The 21,453-nt window shown below is 38.5% G+C and overlaps 2 protein-coding genes across 10 annotated transcripts in view; one reads left to right on the top strand and one right to left on the bottom strand.

Moving 5' to 3' along the window:
* The window catches only part of LOC309809566 (UPF0538 protein C2orf76 homolog), a 97,171-nt gene that overhangs the window by 7,196 nt on the left and 68,522 nt on the right, over window positions 1-21,453 (bottom strand). For 7 of the 9 annotated variants that reach the window (XM_082630787.1, XM_082630788.1, XM_082630792.1 and 4 more), the window contains 3 exons: window positions 13,287-13,324; window positions 6,082-6,163; window positions 942-2,797 (listed from right to left, as the gene is read on the bottom strand). In XM_082630787.1, coding sequence (XP_082486913.1) covers window positions 2,718-2,797; window positions 6,082-6,163; window positions 13,287-13,324 — 200 coding nt within the window. In that variant the 3' untranslated portion in view covers window positions 942-2,717. Of the gene's footprint in view, window positions 1-941; window positions 2,798-6,081; window positions 6,164-13,286; window positions 13,325-21,453 lie in introns of those variants that run through there. The other 2 variants (XR_014294872.1, XM_082630794.1) reach the window with 1 other exon arrangement.
* STEAP3 (STEAP3 metalloreductase) overlaps window positions 1-21,453 on the top strand; it is a 102,238-nt gene that overhangs the window by 79,452 nt on the left and 1,333 nt on the right. The window lies entirely within an intron of this gene.

The raw sequence follows: 21,453 nt of genomic DNA, 5'->3' as shown, positions 1-21,453 counted from the left end.
ATCTCTGTACCCCTTCTGAGAAACTAATATATCGTATGGCTCTTCAGGTCACCAATAACAGATTTAGAAGTAAGCGGATAAAAAGAAAGAACTGACAAAGCATTTTTGTTTTGACACATAGGTTCTCTTCGTTCTAGTTAACTTACAGATCAATGCATTATCTACATAATACATATAATACAGACTCAAAATGAGATCATCTAGGTAAAGATTTTATTTTCAGATGAATGAATTTTTTCAGGAAAACTAGACTGACAAGTGGGTTAAAAACTCAAATGGTCCAGGCTGATAAAATTTTTCACCCTTAACAAATTGGAGAATAACACACAAATTAAAAGTTAGTTGCTCTGAACGTTCAAAAGAAAGACATAAAATGGATTTTAAACTTTAGTAATGTGGTCCTCAAACAGAAATCGAATATGATGTTGTTTTTAATCTATAGAACTCTGTTGAAAATGTTTGAATGATTTCACGTATTTAGACTGCACATTTACTTGCCAATTAAAATGAAAACAAATAACGAACGACTTTCAAAACCTCTACATGCCACCGTTTCCACCATTATCCCTTAAATTCCTGCTTCCTGAATTCTATTTAAAGTGGCTCCAGAAGAACCCTCGGGAAGTTTCCCACATGCCGGTCCCCTAGGGCACCTGAGTTCAAATTAAACGTGCCGCAGGCGGCAGTGCACTCAGGTGCACAGTGCTGTGGCACGTGAATCTGAAATGAATGTGCATTCTCAAATCCAACAAATACACTCCAGCTCATCCCTCTGTCTTACTATCAAATGAACTCAAGTAAGAACTCTCCAAATACATCTGTGGTTCATTTTAATACTGACTTTCAAGTTTAATAAAATGAACGCAAGCTAGGACATCACATGTTGGATATGAAATTAATAATTAAGAATTTTTTAAAGTTTCCATTATAAAATACACATATATACACCTTGAACAGGAAAATAATGACTTCAAATTTTTTAAATATAAGAAAAACCAATTTTTTTTTACAACTACTCTTTAATTAAATTGTTACATTTTCATTGGTCAACAATCTTGTCTGTCTTATTCACAGTTGTATTTTTTTTGGGGGGGGGGCTACGCGGGCCTCTCACTGTGGTGGCCTCTCCCATTGCGGAGCACAGGCTCCAGACGTGCAGGCTCAGCGGCCATGGGCTCACGGGCCCAGCCGCTCCGCGGCATGCGGGATCCTCCCGGACCGGGGCACAAACCCGTGTCCCCTGCATCGGCAGGTGGACTCCCAACCACTGCGCCACCAGGGAAGCCCAAGAAAAACCAATTTTAAATGTAAAATCTCAAGAAAAATTAAGTGCAATGTACTTAAACTCCTCAACTAACTTATTTCAAAAAACTCGCCTACCAACAAGGATTTAGTGTATAGTTTCTAAATCCCTAGGCTTGTACCAGTCAGTACCAAAGTCGTGCGCAGCACAGCAACTGTCATCTGAGGAAAGAGACTGAGACATGCATCCTGACTGCAGTACAGGTAATTCACGATCAGGGCAGACTATCATCGGGCGGGCTGTAATGTGAAAATAACTGCAGATTATTGGCAAAAACAAAAACAGAAACAAAAAAACCATGAAGGGCCAGGTGTGATTTCTGCAGCAATTTGAGACCAAAAGGACAAAGTTTCACCCTCTCCCCTGGTCCAGGACTATACCCCATCCTTTCAAGTTTCACAAAATCCTAATCTACAAATCATTCAAAACCATGCTCTCTGCTGAGTTATATTTTTAACTTTTCACCAAGGGAGGTCAACAATCCAACAGATAGTTCCAAGCTACTATGTCTTTTTATTTCGTAGCTGCTTGAGCATCTGTTTTCAAGCCGGCAGAGAAGATTTCAAACTAGTTTGAAGAAAACAAAATAGTAAAATGAATCTGACCTTTGATAGACTGGACACTGGGATTTCCACAACAGCGAGGGGAGGGCAAAAAGGGAAGAAACATGTCTGGGAGGTTCCTTCTGACCCTCTTGCTCTGGGATCTCAAATTCCCTGGTCCCACCACCTACTTAATTGAGTACCAGACCATCGCTGTTATGATGTTAACGTGAACAGCTAGTTTAACGCGCTGTCAAAGGAGAAAAGCATGTATGCCCCAAGATATTACTACCAAAAAGAGAATGGGAAAGGGACCCAAACCTTCAGGAAACACAAATCAAATATGATCCTGATAAAGAAGTGGGAGCCAAGGAATCCTATAATATGAGCTGCTTCTCCAAGATCACCCCGAGGTGCTAGGCACAAAGACTGGGTACTGGTTGTGGGCAGACAACAGGAGTGACACACAAGATGACACAAGAGGAGTGACACACCAGATGAAAACAAACCACAAGGGAGTGTGGGAATTATTACAAGATCTGGCTTGATGCAAACTCTTCCCACAGATGAGCACTTATGGTTTGGCCGCCTGTATCTTGTTTTAAAATATTTCCAATAAAACATAACTGACTTTAGAAGAGTTACCCTACCCCAGTTTCTTTCCTAAACCAGAGAAGATTCAAAAGATAGCAGCAGTAGAATGTAGCGAAATGAAAGACATAAAATATAACCCCAAAAATATTTAACACACAAATTTATTACTTAGGGGAATTAGTCCATAAAACCACAATTGTTAATAACAAGATGAAAATCTTTAAATTATAAATAATAATTCTAGGTAAGGCCTTCTTCCTTCCACAAAGCAAATCTTTTTATTTATGTATTTTAGAACTAAATCCACAAGCAAAAACTTCCCTGGACGTCAAGCGTAGGCAGAATATACAATTGGGATCTGCAATGTAGATAAAAGGCCAGAGAATTTCTCGGTGAGAAAAGAAATCTTCAAACCAGTTTGTTCCCCTAATTTCCCCCCTCACAGTCTTTCTTTTCCTTTCATGGTTTTTACAGAAAAGTCCTAATGATACATTTGTTACATTGGCTTTATTCCCATGGCAATTGGCTGTGATAGCAGAGTGACAGCTCTACCGCAAGATCAAGTGGTAAAAGGGGAGAGTGATGACTTAGAATTTTTCTCTTAAACCTCTTAAAACCCTAACCAGGCACGGCACCAAGGGAGGGAAAATTCCCTAGAAAAATCACACACTTTAAGTATCACTTTTACCATCTACTTGCGCTTAGAATTTTTTGCACTGCTCTAGGCAACAAAGGGGAACATGCAGGAGAGGGGATCACTCCCCACAGGGACCAAAGTCACCCTCAGGCAGGGCTGCAGGCTTGCCATGGCAGGAGAGCAGTTTGAAGCACCACCCTGAAACCAGTGGAGAACCCACAAAAAGGATCTGATGCTGATCTAAGATCTATGGCCTTAAAACAAGAATGACAAAAAGAGGGATTTGATTTACACCTTTATAGGTGGTTCGTTACTTAAGTCTGAAATTAATAACAATTAAACCAACAACTTAATGTTTTAACAAATTCAAAACATTTGCCAATTGCTTTCTCCAAAATGGCTTCCAAATAAACTAAGTATTTTTGAGGGCCTTTACATGCATTGCTCTAGATGCTTTCATACACATTCTTTTATTCAACCCATGACAACCCTCTGAAATAGGTTTAATTATTTCCGTTTTGTTTTACAGAAATCAAAGTAGAAGTTCAGAGAGGCTAAATGGCTTCCAGGTCACAAAGCAAGCAAAATGTGGAGCCTTCATTCAAACCAATTTTCTCCAAATTTAGGAGTGTATTCCTTAAAATTGGGTCCTCACTTTACAAGTAATACACGTAAAGAGTAGAAAAAAGTTTAAATTATCAATATAAGAACAATTAGATAATGTGGAGAATAAAGGGAAAAAGATTAATTACTGGCAATGCCACCACCCAGAGAGAAACCATTTCTATAATTTTAGCATATGATCTTTTCTCCATATACATATACAGACATGTAAACACATACATTTTAAAATAGTAATCGTATCACACAATATAGTCTATTTCCATTCAATAAACAAAGCTCTACATCAATGAATCCCAAACAGAGAAGGTGAGAGAGAACACCTCAGAAGGCATATCACAACCTGGGGGGAGTCACAGAGTTGAGGAAGCACTTCTGTTGGCTTGGTAATAGATATGACAGAAAATCAAGTTTGAGAAAGTCTTACTGGTCAAACTGACCTACACAAAGTTAGAGGTAATACAGCTTCCGAACAATAGTACGAGAGAACATTCATTTCCTAACACTCCCTCAGATACTACCACTGTTCTTCACGTCTGCTAGTCTTATAATCACTGCTCGTGGAAGGTCGCCTAGACAGTAAGTGGCAGAGTCAAGCTGTGAACCCAAGCACTCTGACTCCAGCCTCTAATTCTTAACCACTAGAGTAGAAAACTACATAAAATAGTATCTATTTTCATGTGCATTTCTCTCATTTCTAATAAGGCTGAACTATTTTTTATGTTAGCTATTTCTTCTATTAGTAGAATTTATTTCTCCTTTTTATACTAATTATATAAGACCTCTTTATAAAGTCAGGCTAATAACTTTTTCTTTGTCATATATGCTACAAATATTTTTTCACAGTTTATTGCCTCTCGTTTAACTCTATGTGGTCAAATCTATCATTTCTCCCAGCTTTATGGCTTCTGGCCTCAAAGGCATGCCCTTTCTAAGGGCATGCCCTTCTCCCCAAGATTATGAAACTACTGACCTACATTTAAGAAAATTTTTTTACATTATCACATTTAACCTATAGAGAATTTATTTTGGAATGAAGACTAAGAATTTAAATTTGATTTTCCCAAATGTTTTCACAAGGGGCCCAACATTTTCTGGCTACTTCATTCTTTCCCCCACTTATCTGAGATGTCAAAATTTTGTTATTCTGTGAAATTTCTTTTAGTTGGTTTTTGGATTTTCCAGTCTTTTCCATGGAGCTATCTGTCAATTCCTATATCAGTACCAGTCTATTATACTAATTATAGTTTTATGCTTAACAACAAGCAGTTGTTAAGTGCCACCTGCTATAATAATATAATAGCAATTGAAGAAATAAATGCCAAATTGAAAATTGTTTTTCCAAATAACAGCAATCAATCTTATGTATTCACAATAAGGAAAGACACTGAATCTAGCCAACAGTGTAGACTTAAACACAGTAAACAAGTCTGAGGTTATACAACATGGTATTTAAAATCATATTTAAATTGGAAGATATGTCAGGAACCCACTTTAGCCACATGTGTCATTTAAAAATGAATTCCTGACAGATGTGACTAAAATAACTCAATAAAACACCTGTCAAAAAAATTTAAGGCTTCCTAACATGGACTTCATGAACCTTAGAGTGCTCCTTAACCAGTGCAATATAAAAAAATTAGAAAGTAAGTATGATTTGTGCTGTTTCATTAGAGTCACTGACCACAAAGGCATGTCAGAGGCATAATGCCTTCAACTGCTCACATCATTCTTACAAACTTCATCCAACTGCCACATCATTTGTGAGTGTACACATAAGTAGAATTATAGTGACATCTAATGGTCATAAAACATGTCACACAGCACTTCTTTAAACTAAAACTACATGCGTATTCCAAGTTGAAAGGCTAAATCAGGCAATTTTTCAACTGTGCACACTAGGCTCCTATTTGAAATTTCATGACTTGGTCGGCCCAGAGTGATCTGGATGACTATCAGAAAGTACGCTGCATGTTATACAAACAACATCTCACTTCATTATTCCGCATGAGTTCTACCAAGCCCTATTCTCTTAAACTATCTGTTCAAATGATGCTGATATGAGTATGTAGGTTATGAAGTGAGTAATAACCTGTCAATCACTTAAAATAACCCTCTGCAGAATTCTGAGCATACCTTCTAGAAAGAACTATTTGCATTCTGAATGTTTGGAGAGCAGATATCTACTTCCCTGAGTCAAATGATGTGAATCTACATCACTCTTGTCCTCCTCCTCTGAATAATCATAAGGTAGTGTAAACAGCACCAAGGATACCATTTACACTGCATTAAGTTACCCAAATATAATCAGCCAGGTGTCACCATACAGGCCAGGAAAGCCAGGGCCCCCTCCAACTCTACAGGGCACACACACTCTTTCTCACCGATTCCAGCTGCTTTCAGGGTGCTGTCTTCTTTTAACAGGAGTCTGTCATCATCTTCCAAACTCAACACAAGTTCATTTGTCTAGAAAGAAAGAAAATCTGCATTTTACCAGTACTTATATGTGTTTCATACTTGGTAAGATTCCTCAAAGACAACTGAATTGTTACTTTGGGTCACAGCAATAATTTACATTCTGCTCCCATCATTGTAGGGAGAGAAGTGAACAGATACTCAGTGAGTACCTGCTAAATGCACACACTCCATAAAGCACTGGGGAGACAGTGCTAGAACACAGAGCTTTGGAGCTGGATCTGGGTGAAAATTCAGGTTCCACCAGCATCCAGCTGCGTGGTCTCAACAACCATCTCTTAGAGGTCTCAACAAACAAACCTCTCTTAGAGGTGCTCTTATGTGCTCATCTGTTAAAAAACAAAAAAAGTAGGGGGAGGGATGCATCTTCTTACTACCCTGTGGAGAGGATGAAAAGAGATGAAGCATATAAAACCCCCAGGACAGTGTCAGCCACACAGGGAGTACTGCTAGCTGTCACTGTTCTGTTATCATCATCACATCCTCACAATAATCCAGGAGTCAGAGAGGTTAAGATATAGGCCCAGAGTATGTGGCTAGTCAGCCAGGAGGCTGAGGTTCCAGCTTTGGCCAGTCTTTTTTTTTTTTAATTTTATTTATTTTTTTATACAGCAGGCTTTTATTAGTCATCCATTTTATACACATCAGTGTATACATGTCAATCCCAATCTCCCAATTCATCACACCACCACCGCCCCCCACGGCTTTCCCCCCTTGGTGTCCATACGTTTGTTCTCTACATCTGTGTCTCAACTTCTGCCCTGCAAACCGGTTCATCTGTACCATTTTTCTAGGTTCCACATACATGCGTTAATACACGATATTTGTTTTTCTCTTTCTGACTTACTTCACTCTGTATTACAGACTCTAGATTCATCCACGTCTCAACAAATGACCCAGTTTCATTCCTTTTTATGGCTGAGTAATATTCCATTGTATATATGTACCACATCTTCTTTATCCATTCGTCTGTTGATGGGCATTTAGGTTGCTTCCATGACCTGGCTATTGTAAATAGTGCTGCAATGAATATTGGGGTGCATGTGTCTTTTTGAATTATGATTTTCTCAGGGTATATGCCCAGTAGTGGGATTGCTGGGTCATATGGTAATTCTATTTTTCGTTTTTTAAGGAACCTCCATACTGTTTACCATAGTGGCTGTATCAGTATACATTCCCACCGACAGTGCAAGAGGGTTCCCTTTTCTCCACACCCTCTCCAGCATTTGTTGTTTGTAGATGCCGTTCTGACTGGTGTGAGGTGATACCTCACTGCAGTTTTGACTTGCATTTCTCTAATAATTAGTGATGCTGAGCAGTTTTCATGTGCCTCTTGGCCATCTGTATGTCTTCTTTGGAGAAATGTCTACTTAGGTCTTCTGCCCATTATTTGATTGGGCTGTTTGTTTTTTTAATATTGAACTGCATGAGCTGTTTATATATTTTGGAGATTAATCCTTTGTCTGTTGATTCGTTTGCAAATATTTTCTCCCATTCTGAGGGTTGTCTTTTCGTCTTGTTTGTAGTTTGCTTTGCAAAAGCTTTGAAGTTTCATTTGGTCCCATTTGTTTATTTTTGTTTTTATTTCCATTACTCTGGGAGGTGGCTCAAAAAAGATCTTGCTGTGATTTCTGTCAAAGAGTGTTCTTCCTGTGCTTTCCTCTAAGAGTTTTATAGTGTCCGGTCTTACATTTAGGTCTCAAATCCATTTTGAGTTTATTTTTGTGTATGGTGTTGGGGAGTGTTCTAATTTATTCTTTTACATGTAATTGTCCAGTTTCCCCAGCACCATTTATTGAAGAGGCTGTCTTTTCTCCATTGTATATCCTTGCCTCCTTTGTCATAGATTAGTTGATCATAGGTACGTGGGTTTATCTCTGGGCTTTCTATCCTGTTCCATTGGTCTATATTTCTGTTTTTGCAAAAACAAAAACAGTCTGACTTCTGAGAGAAGCAAATTTGCCTCTGCTGAAAGTCCGCATATCTAAACACCTTGCTAACCAACACTTGGTCCCATGTCACGTTAACTAACATTTCTCGTGTGACTTGGGGTGGGGGTAGATGGGATTGCTCTCCAGTGCTATTCACACATCATAAATACAGGAGGGTTCCTATCTGCCCCTAAACAGCACCTAGTAGTGAGCACTAGTTGGGCACATAGTACCACCTGTCAACCAGAACGCAGCTGTTTAGTGACGGATTCTCTTTCTAGAATATGGCTGAGAGGGAGGCTCAACAATAAGGCCTCTCAGCAGCCAAAAGAGCTGACCCAGAAGCCATGCTCCAAAGCTTCACTCACTAGAGAGCACAGGGGCTTAAACTCCAAAACACACAGATTAAAAGAGGGAAAAAAAACTTCACTAAAGAAATCATTAATTAATCAATTAATTAAATATTTATTTATTTGGCTGCACCAGGCCTTAGTTGCAGCACACAGGACGCTCCATGCTGCACACGGGATCTTCGTTGCAGGCTGCAGGGTCTTTAGTTTTGCAGCATGTGGGATCTAGTTCCCTGACCAGGGATTGAACCCAGGCCTCCTGCATTGGGAGTGTGGAGTCTTAACCACTGGAGCACCAGGAAAGGCCTAAAAAAATCATTTTAGAATAGGTAATACGTACTCACAATACAAAATTCTCCAAGTACATATGGACAGAGTGAGAAGTAGTCTCCTCCCAACCCCATCCAACTAGTTCTTCTCCAGAGAATTTGTGCTAATTCTTATGTATCCTTCCAGAGACTGTCCCTGTGTGTGTACATGCAGGTGGAGATGTGCATGTAAACTTTTTCACACAAATAGTGGCATATTATATGCTGTGTTCTAACACCTTACTTTTATCTCTTAAAATATCTTAAAGTCATTCAAAATCAGTGTAAGAGCTGCCTCATAATTTATCAAAGTTGCAGCATATTCCAATGAAAGTATTAACTCTCCCTCTCTGTCCCTATTGATGGACATTCAGGTTGTTTCCTATCTCTTCCTACCATACACAATCCTGCAACAAATATCCTTGTACGTATATTATTTTGCATAAGTTTTATCTGTAAGATAAATTCCTAGAAGTAGAACAGTTGAGTCAGAGAGTAAGGGCAATTTTTATTTTGACAGATACCGCCAAATTACTCTCCAAAGAAGCAGTACCCATTTATACCAATGCTACCCATCACTGAGAGTCCCTGTTTCCCACACCTTCACCAACATGGTGTATTATCAAAATCTTTTGATCTCTGCCAATCCAGCAGATATAAATTAAGTATAGTCTTAATTTGTATTTATTTTAAGTAAAGCTTTGAATATTTTCTATTTTTTAAGAAACTTGTAGGATAATTTTTTAAATGGAATTGTAAAATTAGGCCTTTTCTGTAATATAAGTTAGAAATTTTTCTCTCAGTTTTTCAGTTGTTCCTTCATTTTTCTTATAGTGCCTTTTTTTAAAAAGAAGGTGCTGAATGTCTGCTGAATAAATTAATGAATAAAGTAAAATGTATCAATCTTTTATTTTCCTATCCTATTTCGACCTTCAGTCTAAGATTACTTTTAAAATTCCATGTTTACTTCAAATATTTTAATTAATCTCATCTTTTAAACTTTTAATCATAGAGAATTTCAAACATACAATGTATACAGAATAGTACAATGAATCCTCCTGTACCCATCACGTGGCCTGAACAAATTATCCACTCATGTTAATCTATTTCATTTCTACCCTCACCTATGGGTTTCATCTTAGATTTATGTCATTAACCCAATGAGTATTTATTTTGGCATAAAGAAAAGGATATGGATTCAATTTAACTGTTTTCTAGATGTCTACCTAGTTGTTCCAATAACATTTACTGAATCCTCCATATTTTCTCCATAAATTTGAAATGCAATATTTAATATATATTAAATTCCTATATATAATTAGGTCTATTTGGGGGCTTCTAATTCTGTGCCATTGAACTAACAGTTCATGTGACAGTACCACACCGTTTTAACTAGTATAGTTTTATAAAATGTCTTAATATGTGCCAGGGTTAGTCACTTTCATTTCTCTTTTTTCTGACTATTCTTCATTATTTATTTTTTGCATGTTAGTTTTATAATCAGTTTCTTTAGCTCATATATATATATATATATATATATATACACACACATCTACACACACACATCTACACACACACACACACACACACACATATATATATAAATACATATATACACACAACTGTAAAATTTTATTTGGGTGGCATTAAATTTGTAAATTAACTATGAGAGAACTGACATCTTCTTGCTGTTGCATCTTCCCATCCAAATATCCTAATATTTCCACTTAAGTCTCATCTTGTACCCCTCTTTACATGCTTTACTTTTTTGTTAAATTGAGGTAGAATTTCACATAAAGAAAATGCATAGATCTTAAGAGAAGTTCAGCTCAATGAGTCTGGACAACTGAACACCCTCACTGGCATTTTAAAGTCCTCTTCTTAAAGATCTTGCATATTTATTACTAAGTTTATTCCAGAGTGTGACTTCTTCCTTTCATAAACTTTTAACAAGGATAGCTATCTGGTTTTCAAACTCACAAAATATAAGATAGAAATTATGGCTTTTCTTTCAAATCTTTTTGATAGGAATTATGACTTTACAAGTAGCCTACTGATTATAATCAAAATACACACACAGACACACAAATACATTTTCTTGATAAAAAATTAATCATATTATGGTAATTATTTGTAACTATTGATTCATTCAATAAACACTGAGCTCATCATCTGAACAGGAGGCTCTAGTAGGAAGGTATCCAGTCACCTTTTTATTGTGATGGCAAGAAATTTCTGTGTATACCTGGTAATTGTAATTAAGAAAGTCTTTGGACCTAGAAAATTCGGGAAATGGGGAAAATGCCTTTCGTGAACAAGTTCATTAAGATACAGGAGTTATTTGGAAGTCTCTCTCTTTGGCTAAGGAAGGAGATTAAAATTACAGATGTGTTGGAAAACTGACAGTCTGGGCCAGTGATGCTTATAGGCCCTGCAAATGAAGAGTAGAATGCAGATGGAAAAATGAGAAAAACGTCTGGTAGTTGGAAAAGGCACAAATGAGGACATGTGGGTAAAATTTTTAAGTCTTAAAACCATATCTGTGAAAATATATTGACTTCTTCCTTACAAAAGTTAAAGAGGAAATTTAAAGAACCATCTCTGGAGTATATAGTCTGTACTTAACTAGAATGATTATGGTTTAGATGAAAGTTTATAAAGCCAGATTCCAGAAACATTCTAAGTGATGTAATTTGTTCTAGGACTTTTTCTTTAAGTAAATATATTGTTCAACTAAAAAATAGGCCCTAATTTTTCAACTCTAACATGCCAAGATGGAAAATATGTTTTAAATATAAGAAACAATTCTAAGATATTTCCAACTATAGCAGGAAATTTTCCTGATTTTTTTAAAAATGTAATAATACTGATTATTTGAATATTATGAACTAGGTCTTCATTAAGGATACAGGAATAATTTACTTATTATTCCTTTTAGGAAACATGAGCTCAGTGATGTAAAAATGCAATACTGAATGGAGAATGACAACCTTTTCAAAGAGCATACTGTTTCATTTTGACTTCATTTTATATATTTCCCTTCTATAATCAGACCAAGCTTCCTACTCTCCACGTTTTAGGGACAAGGTTGTAAAGGGTCCTGGCTTGGAGAAGAGAAAGTGGATGGAGTCTGTGGACAGATACAATTCTACCATCGATACAAAGTACAGATCCCACACCACAGTCCCAGACACACACAAGCACTAAATTCTAAAGTGTTTGACAATGGATACTGTCAAATTTGTGTATATAATCCTTGCTATAAAAAAATAAAGTTACTGGAAAGACCCAGCTTGATTTTAGCCCAGGGAAACTGATTTCAGATTTCTGACTTCCAGAACTATAAGAGAATAAATGTGTGTTGTTTTAAGCCATCAGAAAAAAAATGTTTTTGAGTTACTAATTCATAGTCAACAGACGTACCCTCAGGCCAACTACTTTATGATCTTTTGTTATACGTTTATTTCAAAGCTGATTGAGTTTATGGAGGGCATCTATGACTAGAGAAGAGAATGAAATTAAATGAATTCATAAAATACTTCCTTCAAAAATTGTTATGGAAACACTCCTACGAATGAGGCATTGTGCTAGGAATTGGAGATATGAAGAATAAGATACAGTCCCTTGTCCTTGAGTACTCTGTATAATAGAGAAGGTTATTACTTTAATGAGAAGTCTACACAAGGTCACTGAGGATCAAGAAAAAGATCACTCTGGTCTATCTGTATGAGAAGCAAACATAAAAACATCACTCTAAAAAAGTAAGAAAACAGAAATGGAAATATACTATAAACACATAACTAATCAGTCCTCTTTTGGGGAAGGCCATGTCCTCTGTGGAACGAATAGGTCTGTTCCCAAGAGCCACAGTCCGGGGCCTTCTCTTATACACCAGAAGAGTCAAATCAGAAAAGAAACACGTTATTTTCATCTGCTTTTGGCTCTCTTCTTCTGGTACAGAATTAAGAAAATCAAAGAAATTGGACTGACAGATAATACTTGACTTCCTTTATATGTAGCCTGAATTTATTTTACCACGTTTTATGCTTACTTTATGTTACACATTTACTTGATATATAATGTTGCTTTTTTTAAATTAACACTTTTTTTTTCTTGTGGTACGCAGGCCACTGCCGTGGCCTCTCCCGCTGCGGAGCACAGGCTCCGGACGTGCAGGCTCAGCAGCCATGGCTCATGGGCCCAGCCACTCCACGGCATGTGGGATCCTCCCAGACCAGGTCACGAACCCGCGTCCTCTGCCTCGGCAGGCAGACTCTCAACCACTGCGCCACCAGGGAAGCCCAAAACCTTCTTTTAAAGGATCTTCTAACAGGACTATGACTTAAGAGGTTTTTTTTTTCTTTAATGGAAAAGTAAGGCTATACAAAGGGTAGCTACAAAATTAAAAACGCTATTATAATGGAAAATATTTTAGAAGTACACGTGTTCATTCATTTATTCACTAAGTCAACCAAAATTGATTACTTCCTATGCGTGTGCCAGATACTGTACATACGGAACATACCTTTGATTTATGTGCTTGATGAACAATCTTTAGTTTATCTGAAAGAAAAAAAAAGTTGTCTTTTTACTAAAACTATTCTAAAACTTCATTTCAAACTATTAAAGCGAGATGGGGGGAAGGTGGCAGCTATGAAATTGAGAAATCTGAGTCTTTGCCTTATGATCAGGTTCACTTAAACTTCTACTACACAGTAAAGTAAAAATTACATTTGCATATCATTAAAATTAAAGATCACTGTATAAAGATATTTTAAAGCCCTGGCCTTTGACACACACGGCTGTGTTTGTACCATAACCTGAAGTCAACTCAGCACAGTTTCCCTTAGAAGACAGGTGAATGACATTATTCTACCTTGTTTGTTAGTCGCTAAATGCTTAGGTTAGCAAATAAGGTTTAAAAAAAACAGTCTGTCTTAAATTAAGACAGACTTTGTTAGTGTCTAGTACTACTACTATTACTAATCTATTAATCTCTCGGAATAGATTCAGTGACAGGAGGTCAAATCATACCAACAAGTTGTTACCACTCTCAGAATGCAAACACCATCAAGGATCACTGGTAATCTGAGCAAGGCTGCTAATACCCAAAGACTACTACTGTTTCCTGGTTTTGAAATACTACACAGGCTCACACAATCTAATCTGCTTTACTCAATTCAGAAAGTATCTAATTCTCCACTCAGTTTTATCTAATCATTTAATTAATGTATTATGATTACATGTGTTATTATGTCTGAATAAACTCTTAACCTTAAACTAAAATTCACTTCTATCAATCACGCTGTCTGATTAATCAAGAAATTCAGTGAAATGAAATGAAACAAGATAAAAAAGGAACAAGATAGGGCTTCCCTGGTGGCGCAGTGGTTGAGAGTCTGCCTGCCGATGCAGGGGACACGGGTTCGTGCCCCGGTCCGGGAAGATCCCACATGCCGCGGAGCGGCTGGGCCCGTGAGCCATGGCCGCTGAGCCTGCGCGTCCAGAGCCTGTGCTCCGCAACAGGAGAGGCCACAACAGTGAGAGGCCTGCATACCGCAAAATAAAGGAACAAGATAAAACCCCAGAAAAGGGAGGAACCAAGATGGCAGCCTAGAAGGACGTGCTCTCACTCCCTCTTGCGAGAACACCAGAATCACAACTAGCTGCTAGACAATCATCGACAGGAAGACACTGGAACTCACCAAAAAAGATACCCCACATCCAAAGACAAAGGAGAAGCCACAGTGAGATGGTAGGAAGGGCGTAATCACAGTGAAGTAAAATCCCATAACTGGTGGGTGGGTGACTCACAGACTGGAGAACACTTATACCACAGAAGACCAACCACTGGAGTGAAAGTTCTGAGCCCCATGTCAGGCTTCCCAACCTGGGGGTCTGGCAACAGGAGGAGGAATTCCTAGAGAATCAGACTTTGAAGCCTAGTGGGAATTGATTGCAGGACTGCGACAGGAATGGGGGAAACAGAGACTCCACTCTTGGAGGGCACACACAAAGTAGTGTGTGCATCAGGACCCAGGGGAAAGAGCAGTGGCCCCATAGGAGACTGAACCAGACCTACCTGCTAGTGTCGGAGGGTCTCCTGCAGAGGCGGAAGGGGGTGGCTGTGGCTCACTGTGGGGACAAGGACACTGACAGCAGAAGTTCTGGGAAGGATACCTTTGCGTGAGCCCTCCCAGGATCTGTCATTAGCCCCACCAAAGAGCCCAGGTAGGCTCCAGTGTTGGCTTGCCTCAGGCCAAACAACCAGCAGGGAGGGAACCCAGCCCTACTGATCAACAGTCAAGTGGATTAAAGTTTTACTGAGCTCTGCCCACCAGAGCAACAGCCAGCTCTACCCACCACCAGTCCCTCCCATCAAGCCTCTTAGAGAGCATCATCCACCAGAGGGCAGACAGCAGAAGCAAGAAGAACTACAGTCCTGCAGCCTGTGGAACAAAAACCACATTCACAGAAAGATAAACAGGATGAAAAGGCAGAGGGCTACGTACCAGATGAAGGAACAAGATAAAACCCAGGAAAAACAACTAAATGAAGTGTATATAGGCAACCTTCCAGAAAAACAATTGAGAATAATGACAGTGAAGATGATCCAGGACCTCGGAAAAAGAATGAAGGCAAAGATCGAGAAGATGCAAGAAATGTTTAGCAAAGAATGAAAGAACAAAAAACAGAGATGAACAATACAATAACTGAAATGAAAACTACACTAGAAGGAATCAATAGCAGAATAACTGAGGAAGAAGAATGGATAAGTGACCTGGAAGACAGAATGGTGGAATTCATGGCTGCGGAACAGAATAAAGAAAAAAGAATGAAAAGAAATGAAGACAGCCTAAGAGACCTCTGGGACAACATTAAACGAAACAACATTCGCATTATAGGGGTCCCAGAAGGAGAAGAGAGACAGAAAGGACCAGAGAAAATATTTCAAGAGATTATAGTCAAAAACTTCCCTAACATGGGAAAGGAAATAGCCACCCAAGTCTAGGAAGCACAGCGAGTCCCATACAGGATAAACCCAAGGAGAAACACGCCGAGACACATAGTAATCAAATTGGCAAAAATTAAAGACAAAGAAAAATTATTGAAAGCAGCAAGGGAAAAATGACAAATAACATACAAGGGAACTCCCCTAAGGTTAACAGCTGATTTCTCAGCAGAAACTCTACAAGCCAGAAGGGGGTGGCATGATATACTTAAAGTGAGGAAAGGGAAGAACCTACAACCAAGATTACTCTACCCGGCAAGGATCTCATTCAGATTCGATGGAGAAATCAAAAGCTATACAGACAAGAAAAAGCTAAGAGAATTCAGCACCACCAAACCAGCTCTACAACAAATGCTAAGGGAATTTCTCTAAGTGGGAAACACAAGGGAAGAAAAGGACCTACAAAAACAAACCCAAAACAATTAAGAAAATGGTCATAGAAACATACATATCGATAATTACCTTAAATGTGAATGGATTAAATGCTCCAACCAAAACACACAGGCTTGCTGAATGAATACAAAAACAAGACCCATATATATGCTGTCTACAAGAGACCCACTTCAGACCTAGGGACACATACAGACTGAAAGTGAGGGGATGGAAAAAGATATTCCATGCAAATGGAAATCAAAAGAAAGCTGGAGTAGCAATACTCATATCAGATAAAATAGACTTTAAAATAAAGAATGTTATAAGAGACAAGGAAGGACACTACATAATGATCAAAGGATCAACCCAAGAAGAAGATATAACAATTATAAATATATATATGCACCCAACATAAGGAGCACCTCAAAACATGAGGCAACTGCTAACAGCTATAAAAGAGGAAATCGACAGTAAAACAATAATAGTGGTTGACTTTAACACCTCACTTACACCAATGGACAGATCATCCAAAATGAAAATAAGTAAGGAAACAGAAGCTTTAAATGACACAACAGACCAGATAGATTTAATTGATATTTATAGGACATTCCATCCAAAAACAGCAGAGTACACCTTCTTCTCAAGTGCGCACGGAACATTCTCAAGGATATATCCCATCTTGGGTCACAAATCAAGCCTCAGTAAACTTAAGAAAACTGAAATCATATCAAGCATCTTTTCTTTTTTTTTTTTTTTTCCCTGTACGCGGGCCTCTCACTGTTGTGGCCTCTCCCATTGCAGAGCACAGGCTCCGGACGCGCAGGCTCAGCGGCCATGGCTCACGGGCCCAGCCGCTCTGCAGCATGTGGGATCTTCCCGGACCAGGGCACGAACCCATGTCCCTTGCATCGGCAGGCGGACTCTCAACCACTGCGCCACCAGGGAAGCCCCAAGCATCTTTTCTGACCACAACACTATGAGATTAGAAATCAATTACAGGGGGAAAAAAAACGAAAAAACACAAACACATGGAGGCTAAACAATACGTTACTAAATCACCAAGAGATCACTGAAGAAATCAAAGAGGAAATCAAAAAATACCTAGAGACAAATGACAATGAAAACACGACGATCCAAAACCTATGGGATACAGCAAAAGCAGCTCTAAGAGGGAAGTTTATAGCTATATAAGTCTACCTCGAGAAACAAAAAATATCTCAAATAAACAATCTAACCTTACACCTAAAGGAACTAGAGAAAGAAGAAAAAACAAAACCCAAAGTTAGCAGAAGGAAAGAAATCATAAAGATCAGAGCAGAAATAAATGAAATAGAAACAAAGAAAACAATAGCAAAGATCAATAAAACTAAAAGCTGGTTCTTTGAGAAGATAAACAAAATTGATAAACCATTAGCCAGACTCGTGAAGAAAAAGAGGGAGAGGACTCAAATCAATAAAATTAGAAATGAAAAAGGAGAAGTTACAACAGACACCGCAGAAATACAAAGCGTCCTAAGAGACTACTACAAGCAACTCTATGCCAATAAAATGGACAACCTGGAAGAAATGCACAAATTCTTAGAAAGGTGTAACCTTCCAAGACTGAACCAAGAAGAAACAGAAAATATGAACAGACCAATCAGAAGTAATGAAATTGAAACTGTGATTAAAAATCTTCCAACAAACAAAAGTCCAGGACCAGATGGCTTCACAGGTGAATTCTATCAAACATTTAGAGACGAGCTAACACCCATCCTTCTCAAACTCTTCCAAAATTTGCAGAGGAAGGAACACTCCCAAACTCATTCTATGAGGCCACCATCACCCTGGTACCAAAACCAGACAAAGACACTACAAAAGAAGAAAATTACAGACCATTATCACTGATGAATATAGATGCAAAAATCCTCAACAAAATACTAGCAAACAGAATCCAACAACACATTAAAAGGATCATACACCATGATCAAGTGGGATTTATCCCAGGGATGCAAGGATTCTTCAATACACGCAAATCAATCAATGTGATACACCATATTAACAAATTGAGGAAAGAAAAACCATACAATCATCTCAATAGATGCAGAAAAAGCTTTTGACAAAATTCAACACCCATTTTTGATAAAAACTCTTCAGAAAGTGGGGATAGAGGGAACTACCTCAACATAATAAAGGCCATATATGACAAACACACAGCACACATCATTCTCAATGGTGAAAAACTGAAAGCATTTCCTCTAAGATCAGGAATGAGACAAGGATGTCCACTCTCACCACTATTATTCAACACAGTTTTGGAAGTCCTAGCCACAGCAATCAGAGAAGAAAAAGAAATAAAAGGAACACAAATTGGAAAAGAAGTCAAACTGTCACTCTTTGCAGATGACATGATACTATACACAGAGAATGGTAAAGATGCCACCAGAAAACTACTAGAGCTAATTAATGAATTTGGTAAAGTTGCAGGATACAAAATAAATGGACAGAAATCTCTTGCCTTCCTATACACTAATGATGAAAAATCTGAAAGAGAAATTAAGGACACACTCCCATTGACCATTGCCACAAAAAGAATAAAATACCTAGGAATAAACCTACCTAGGGAGACAAAAGACCTGTACGCAGAAAAGTATAAGACACTGATGAAAGCAGTTAAAGATGATACCAACAGATGGAGAGATATACCATGTTCTTGAATTGGAAGAATCAATATTGTGAAAATGACTATACTAACCAAAGCAATCTACAGATTCAGTGCAATCCCTATCAAACTACCACTGGCATTTTTCACAGAACTAGAGCAAAAAATTTCACAATTTGTATGGAAACACAAAAGACCCCAAATAGCCAAAGCAGTCTTGAGGGAAAAAAATGGAGGGGGATTGAGGATATGGGGAGGGGGAAGGGGTGAACTGTGACAAAGCTAGAGAGTGGCATGGACATATATACACTACCAAACGTAAAATACATAGCTAGTGGGAAGCAGCCGCAAGCACAGGGAGATCAGCTCGGTGCTTTGTGACCACCTAGAGGGGTGGAATAGGGAGGGTGGGAGGGAGGGAGATGCATGAGGGAAGAGATATGGTAACATATGTATATGTATAACTGATTCACTTTGTTATAAAGCAGAAACTAACACACTATTGTAAAGCAATTATACTCCAATAAAGATATAAAAAAAGGGGGCTTCCCTGGTGGTGCAGTGGTTGAGAATCTGCCTGCTAATGCAGGGGACACGGGTTTGAGCCCTGGTCTGGGAGGATCCCACATGTGTCCCGTCAGACACAACTACTGAGCCTGCGCGTCTGGAGCCTGTGCTCTGCAACAAGAGAGGCCGCGATAGTGAGAGGCCCACACACCGCGATGAAGAGTGGCCCCTGCTTGCCACAACTAGAGAAAGCCCTCGCACAGAAATGAAGACCCAACACAGCAATAATTAATTAATTAATTAATTAACTCCTACACCCAATAACAACAACAAAAAAAAGATGTAAAAAAAAAAAAACCTGTACAGATATATAAAGAAAGGAAGTTACTTACAAAACTAAATACTATAAATATATTTCATTAAAAAAAAAAAAAGGAGCAGGAGGAATCAGACTCCCTGACTTCAGACTATACTATAAAGCTACAGTAATCAAGACAATATGGTACTGGCACAAAAACAGAAACATTGATCAATGGAACAAGATAGAAAGCCCAGGGGGCTTCCCTGGTGGCGCAGTGGTTGAGAGTCCGCCTGCCGATGCAGGGGACACAGGTTCGTGCCCTGGTCTGGGAAGATCCCACATGCCATGGAGCAGCTGGGCCCGTGAGCCATGGCCGCTGAGCCTGCGCGTCCGGAGCCTGTGCTCCACAACGGGAGAGGCCACGGCAGTGAGAGGCCCGCGTACCGCAAAAAAAAAAAAAAAAAAAAAAGAAAGCCCAGAGATAAACTCATGCACCTATGGTCAAGTAATCTATGACAAAGGAAGCAAGGATATACAATGGAGAAAAGACAGTCTCTTCAATAAGTGGTGCTGGGAAAACTGGACAGCTACATGTGAAAGAATGAAATTAGAACACTCCCTAACACCATACACAAAAATATTCTCAAAATGGATTCAAGACCTACATGCTAGACCAGACTCTATAAAACTCTTAGAGGAAAACATAGGAAGAACACTCTTTGACAGAAATCACAGCAAGATCTTTTTTCATCCACCTCATAGAGTAATGGAAATAAAAACAAAAATAAACAAATGGGACCAAATGAAACTTTAAAGCTTTTGCACAGCAAAGGAAACCATAAACAAGATGAAGAAACAACCCTCAGAATGGGAGATAATATTTGCAAACGAATCAAAAGACAAAGGCTTAATCTCCAAAATATATAAACAGCTCATGCAGCTCAATATTAAAAAAACAAACAACCCAATCCAAAAATGGGCAGACCTAAATAGACATTTCTCCAAAGAAGACATACAGATGGCCAAGAAGCACATGAAAAGCTGCTCAACGTCACTAATTATTAGAGAAATGCAATTCAAAACTACAATGAGGTATCACCTCACACCGGTCAGAATGGCCATCATCAAGAAATCTATAAACAACAAATGCTGAAGAGGGCGTGGAGAAAAGGGAACCCTCTTGCACTGTTGGTGGGAATGTAAATTGATACAGCCACTATGGAGAACAGTATGGAGGTTCCTTCAAAACTAAAAATAGAATTACCATATGATCCAGCAATCCCACTACTGGGCATATACCCACAGAAAACCATAATTCAAAAAGACGCATGCACCCCAATGTTCATTGCAGCACTATTTACAATAGCCAGGTCATGGAAGCAATCTAAATGCCCATCGACAGACGAATGGATAAAGAAGATGTGGTACATATATATAATGGAATATTACTCAAGCCATAAAAAGGAACGAAATTGGGTCATTTGTTGAGACGTGGATGGATCTAGAGACTGTTATACAGAGTGAAGTAAGTCAGAAAGAGAAAAACAAATATCGTATATTAACGCATGTATGTGGAACCTAGTAAATGGTACAGATGAACAAGTTTGCAGCGTAGAAGTTGAGACACAGATGTAGAGAACAAACGTATGGACACCAAGGGGGGAAAGCAACGGGGGGGGGGGGGGATGGTGGTGTGATGAATTGGGCAATTGGGATTGACATGTATACACTGATGTGTATAAAACTGATAACTAAGAAGAAACTGCTGTATGAAAAAATAAATAAAAATTAGAAAAAAACAACTAATACTAAACTTTCTTTGGGTTATTTGTATGGAAATATATTAAAATAAATGTTTC

The sequence above is a fragment of the Mesoplodon mirus genome (assembly GCF_964341445.2).
Source record: "Mesoplodon mirus genome assembly, chromosome: 8".
Lineage (NCBI taxonomy): Eukaryota > Metazoa > Chordata > Mammalia > Artiodactyla > Ziphiidae > Mesoplodon > Mesoplodon mirus.
Note: the sequence above shows the minus strand (reverse complement) of the source record. Positions and strands in the feature narration are given on the sequence as shown.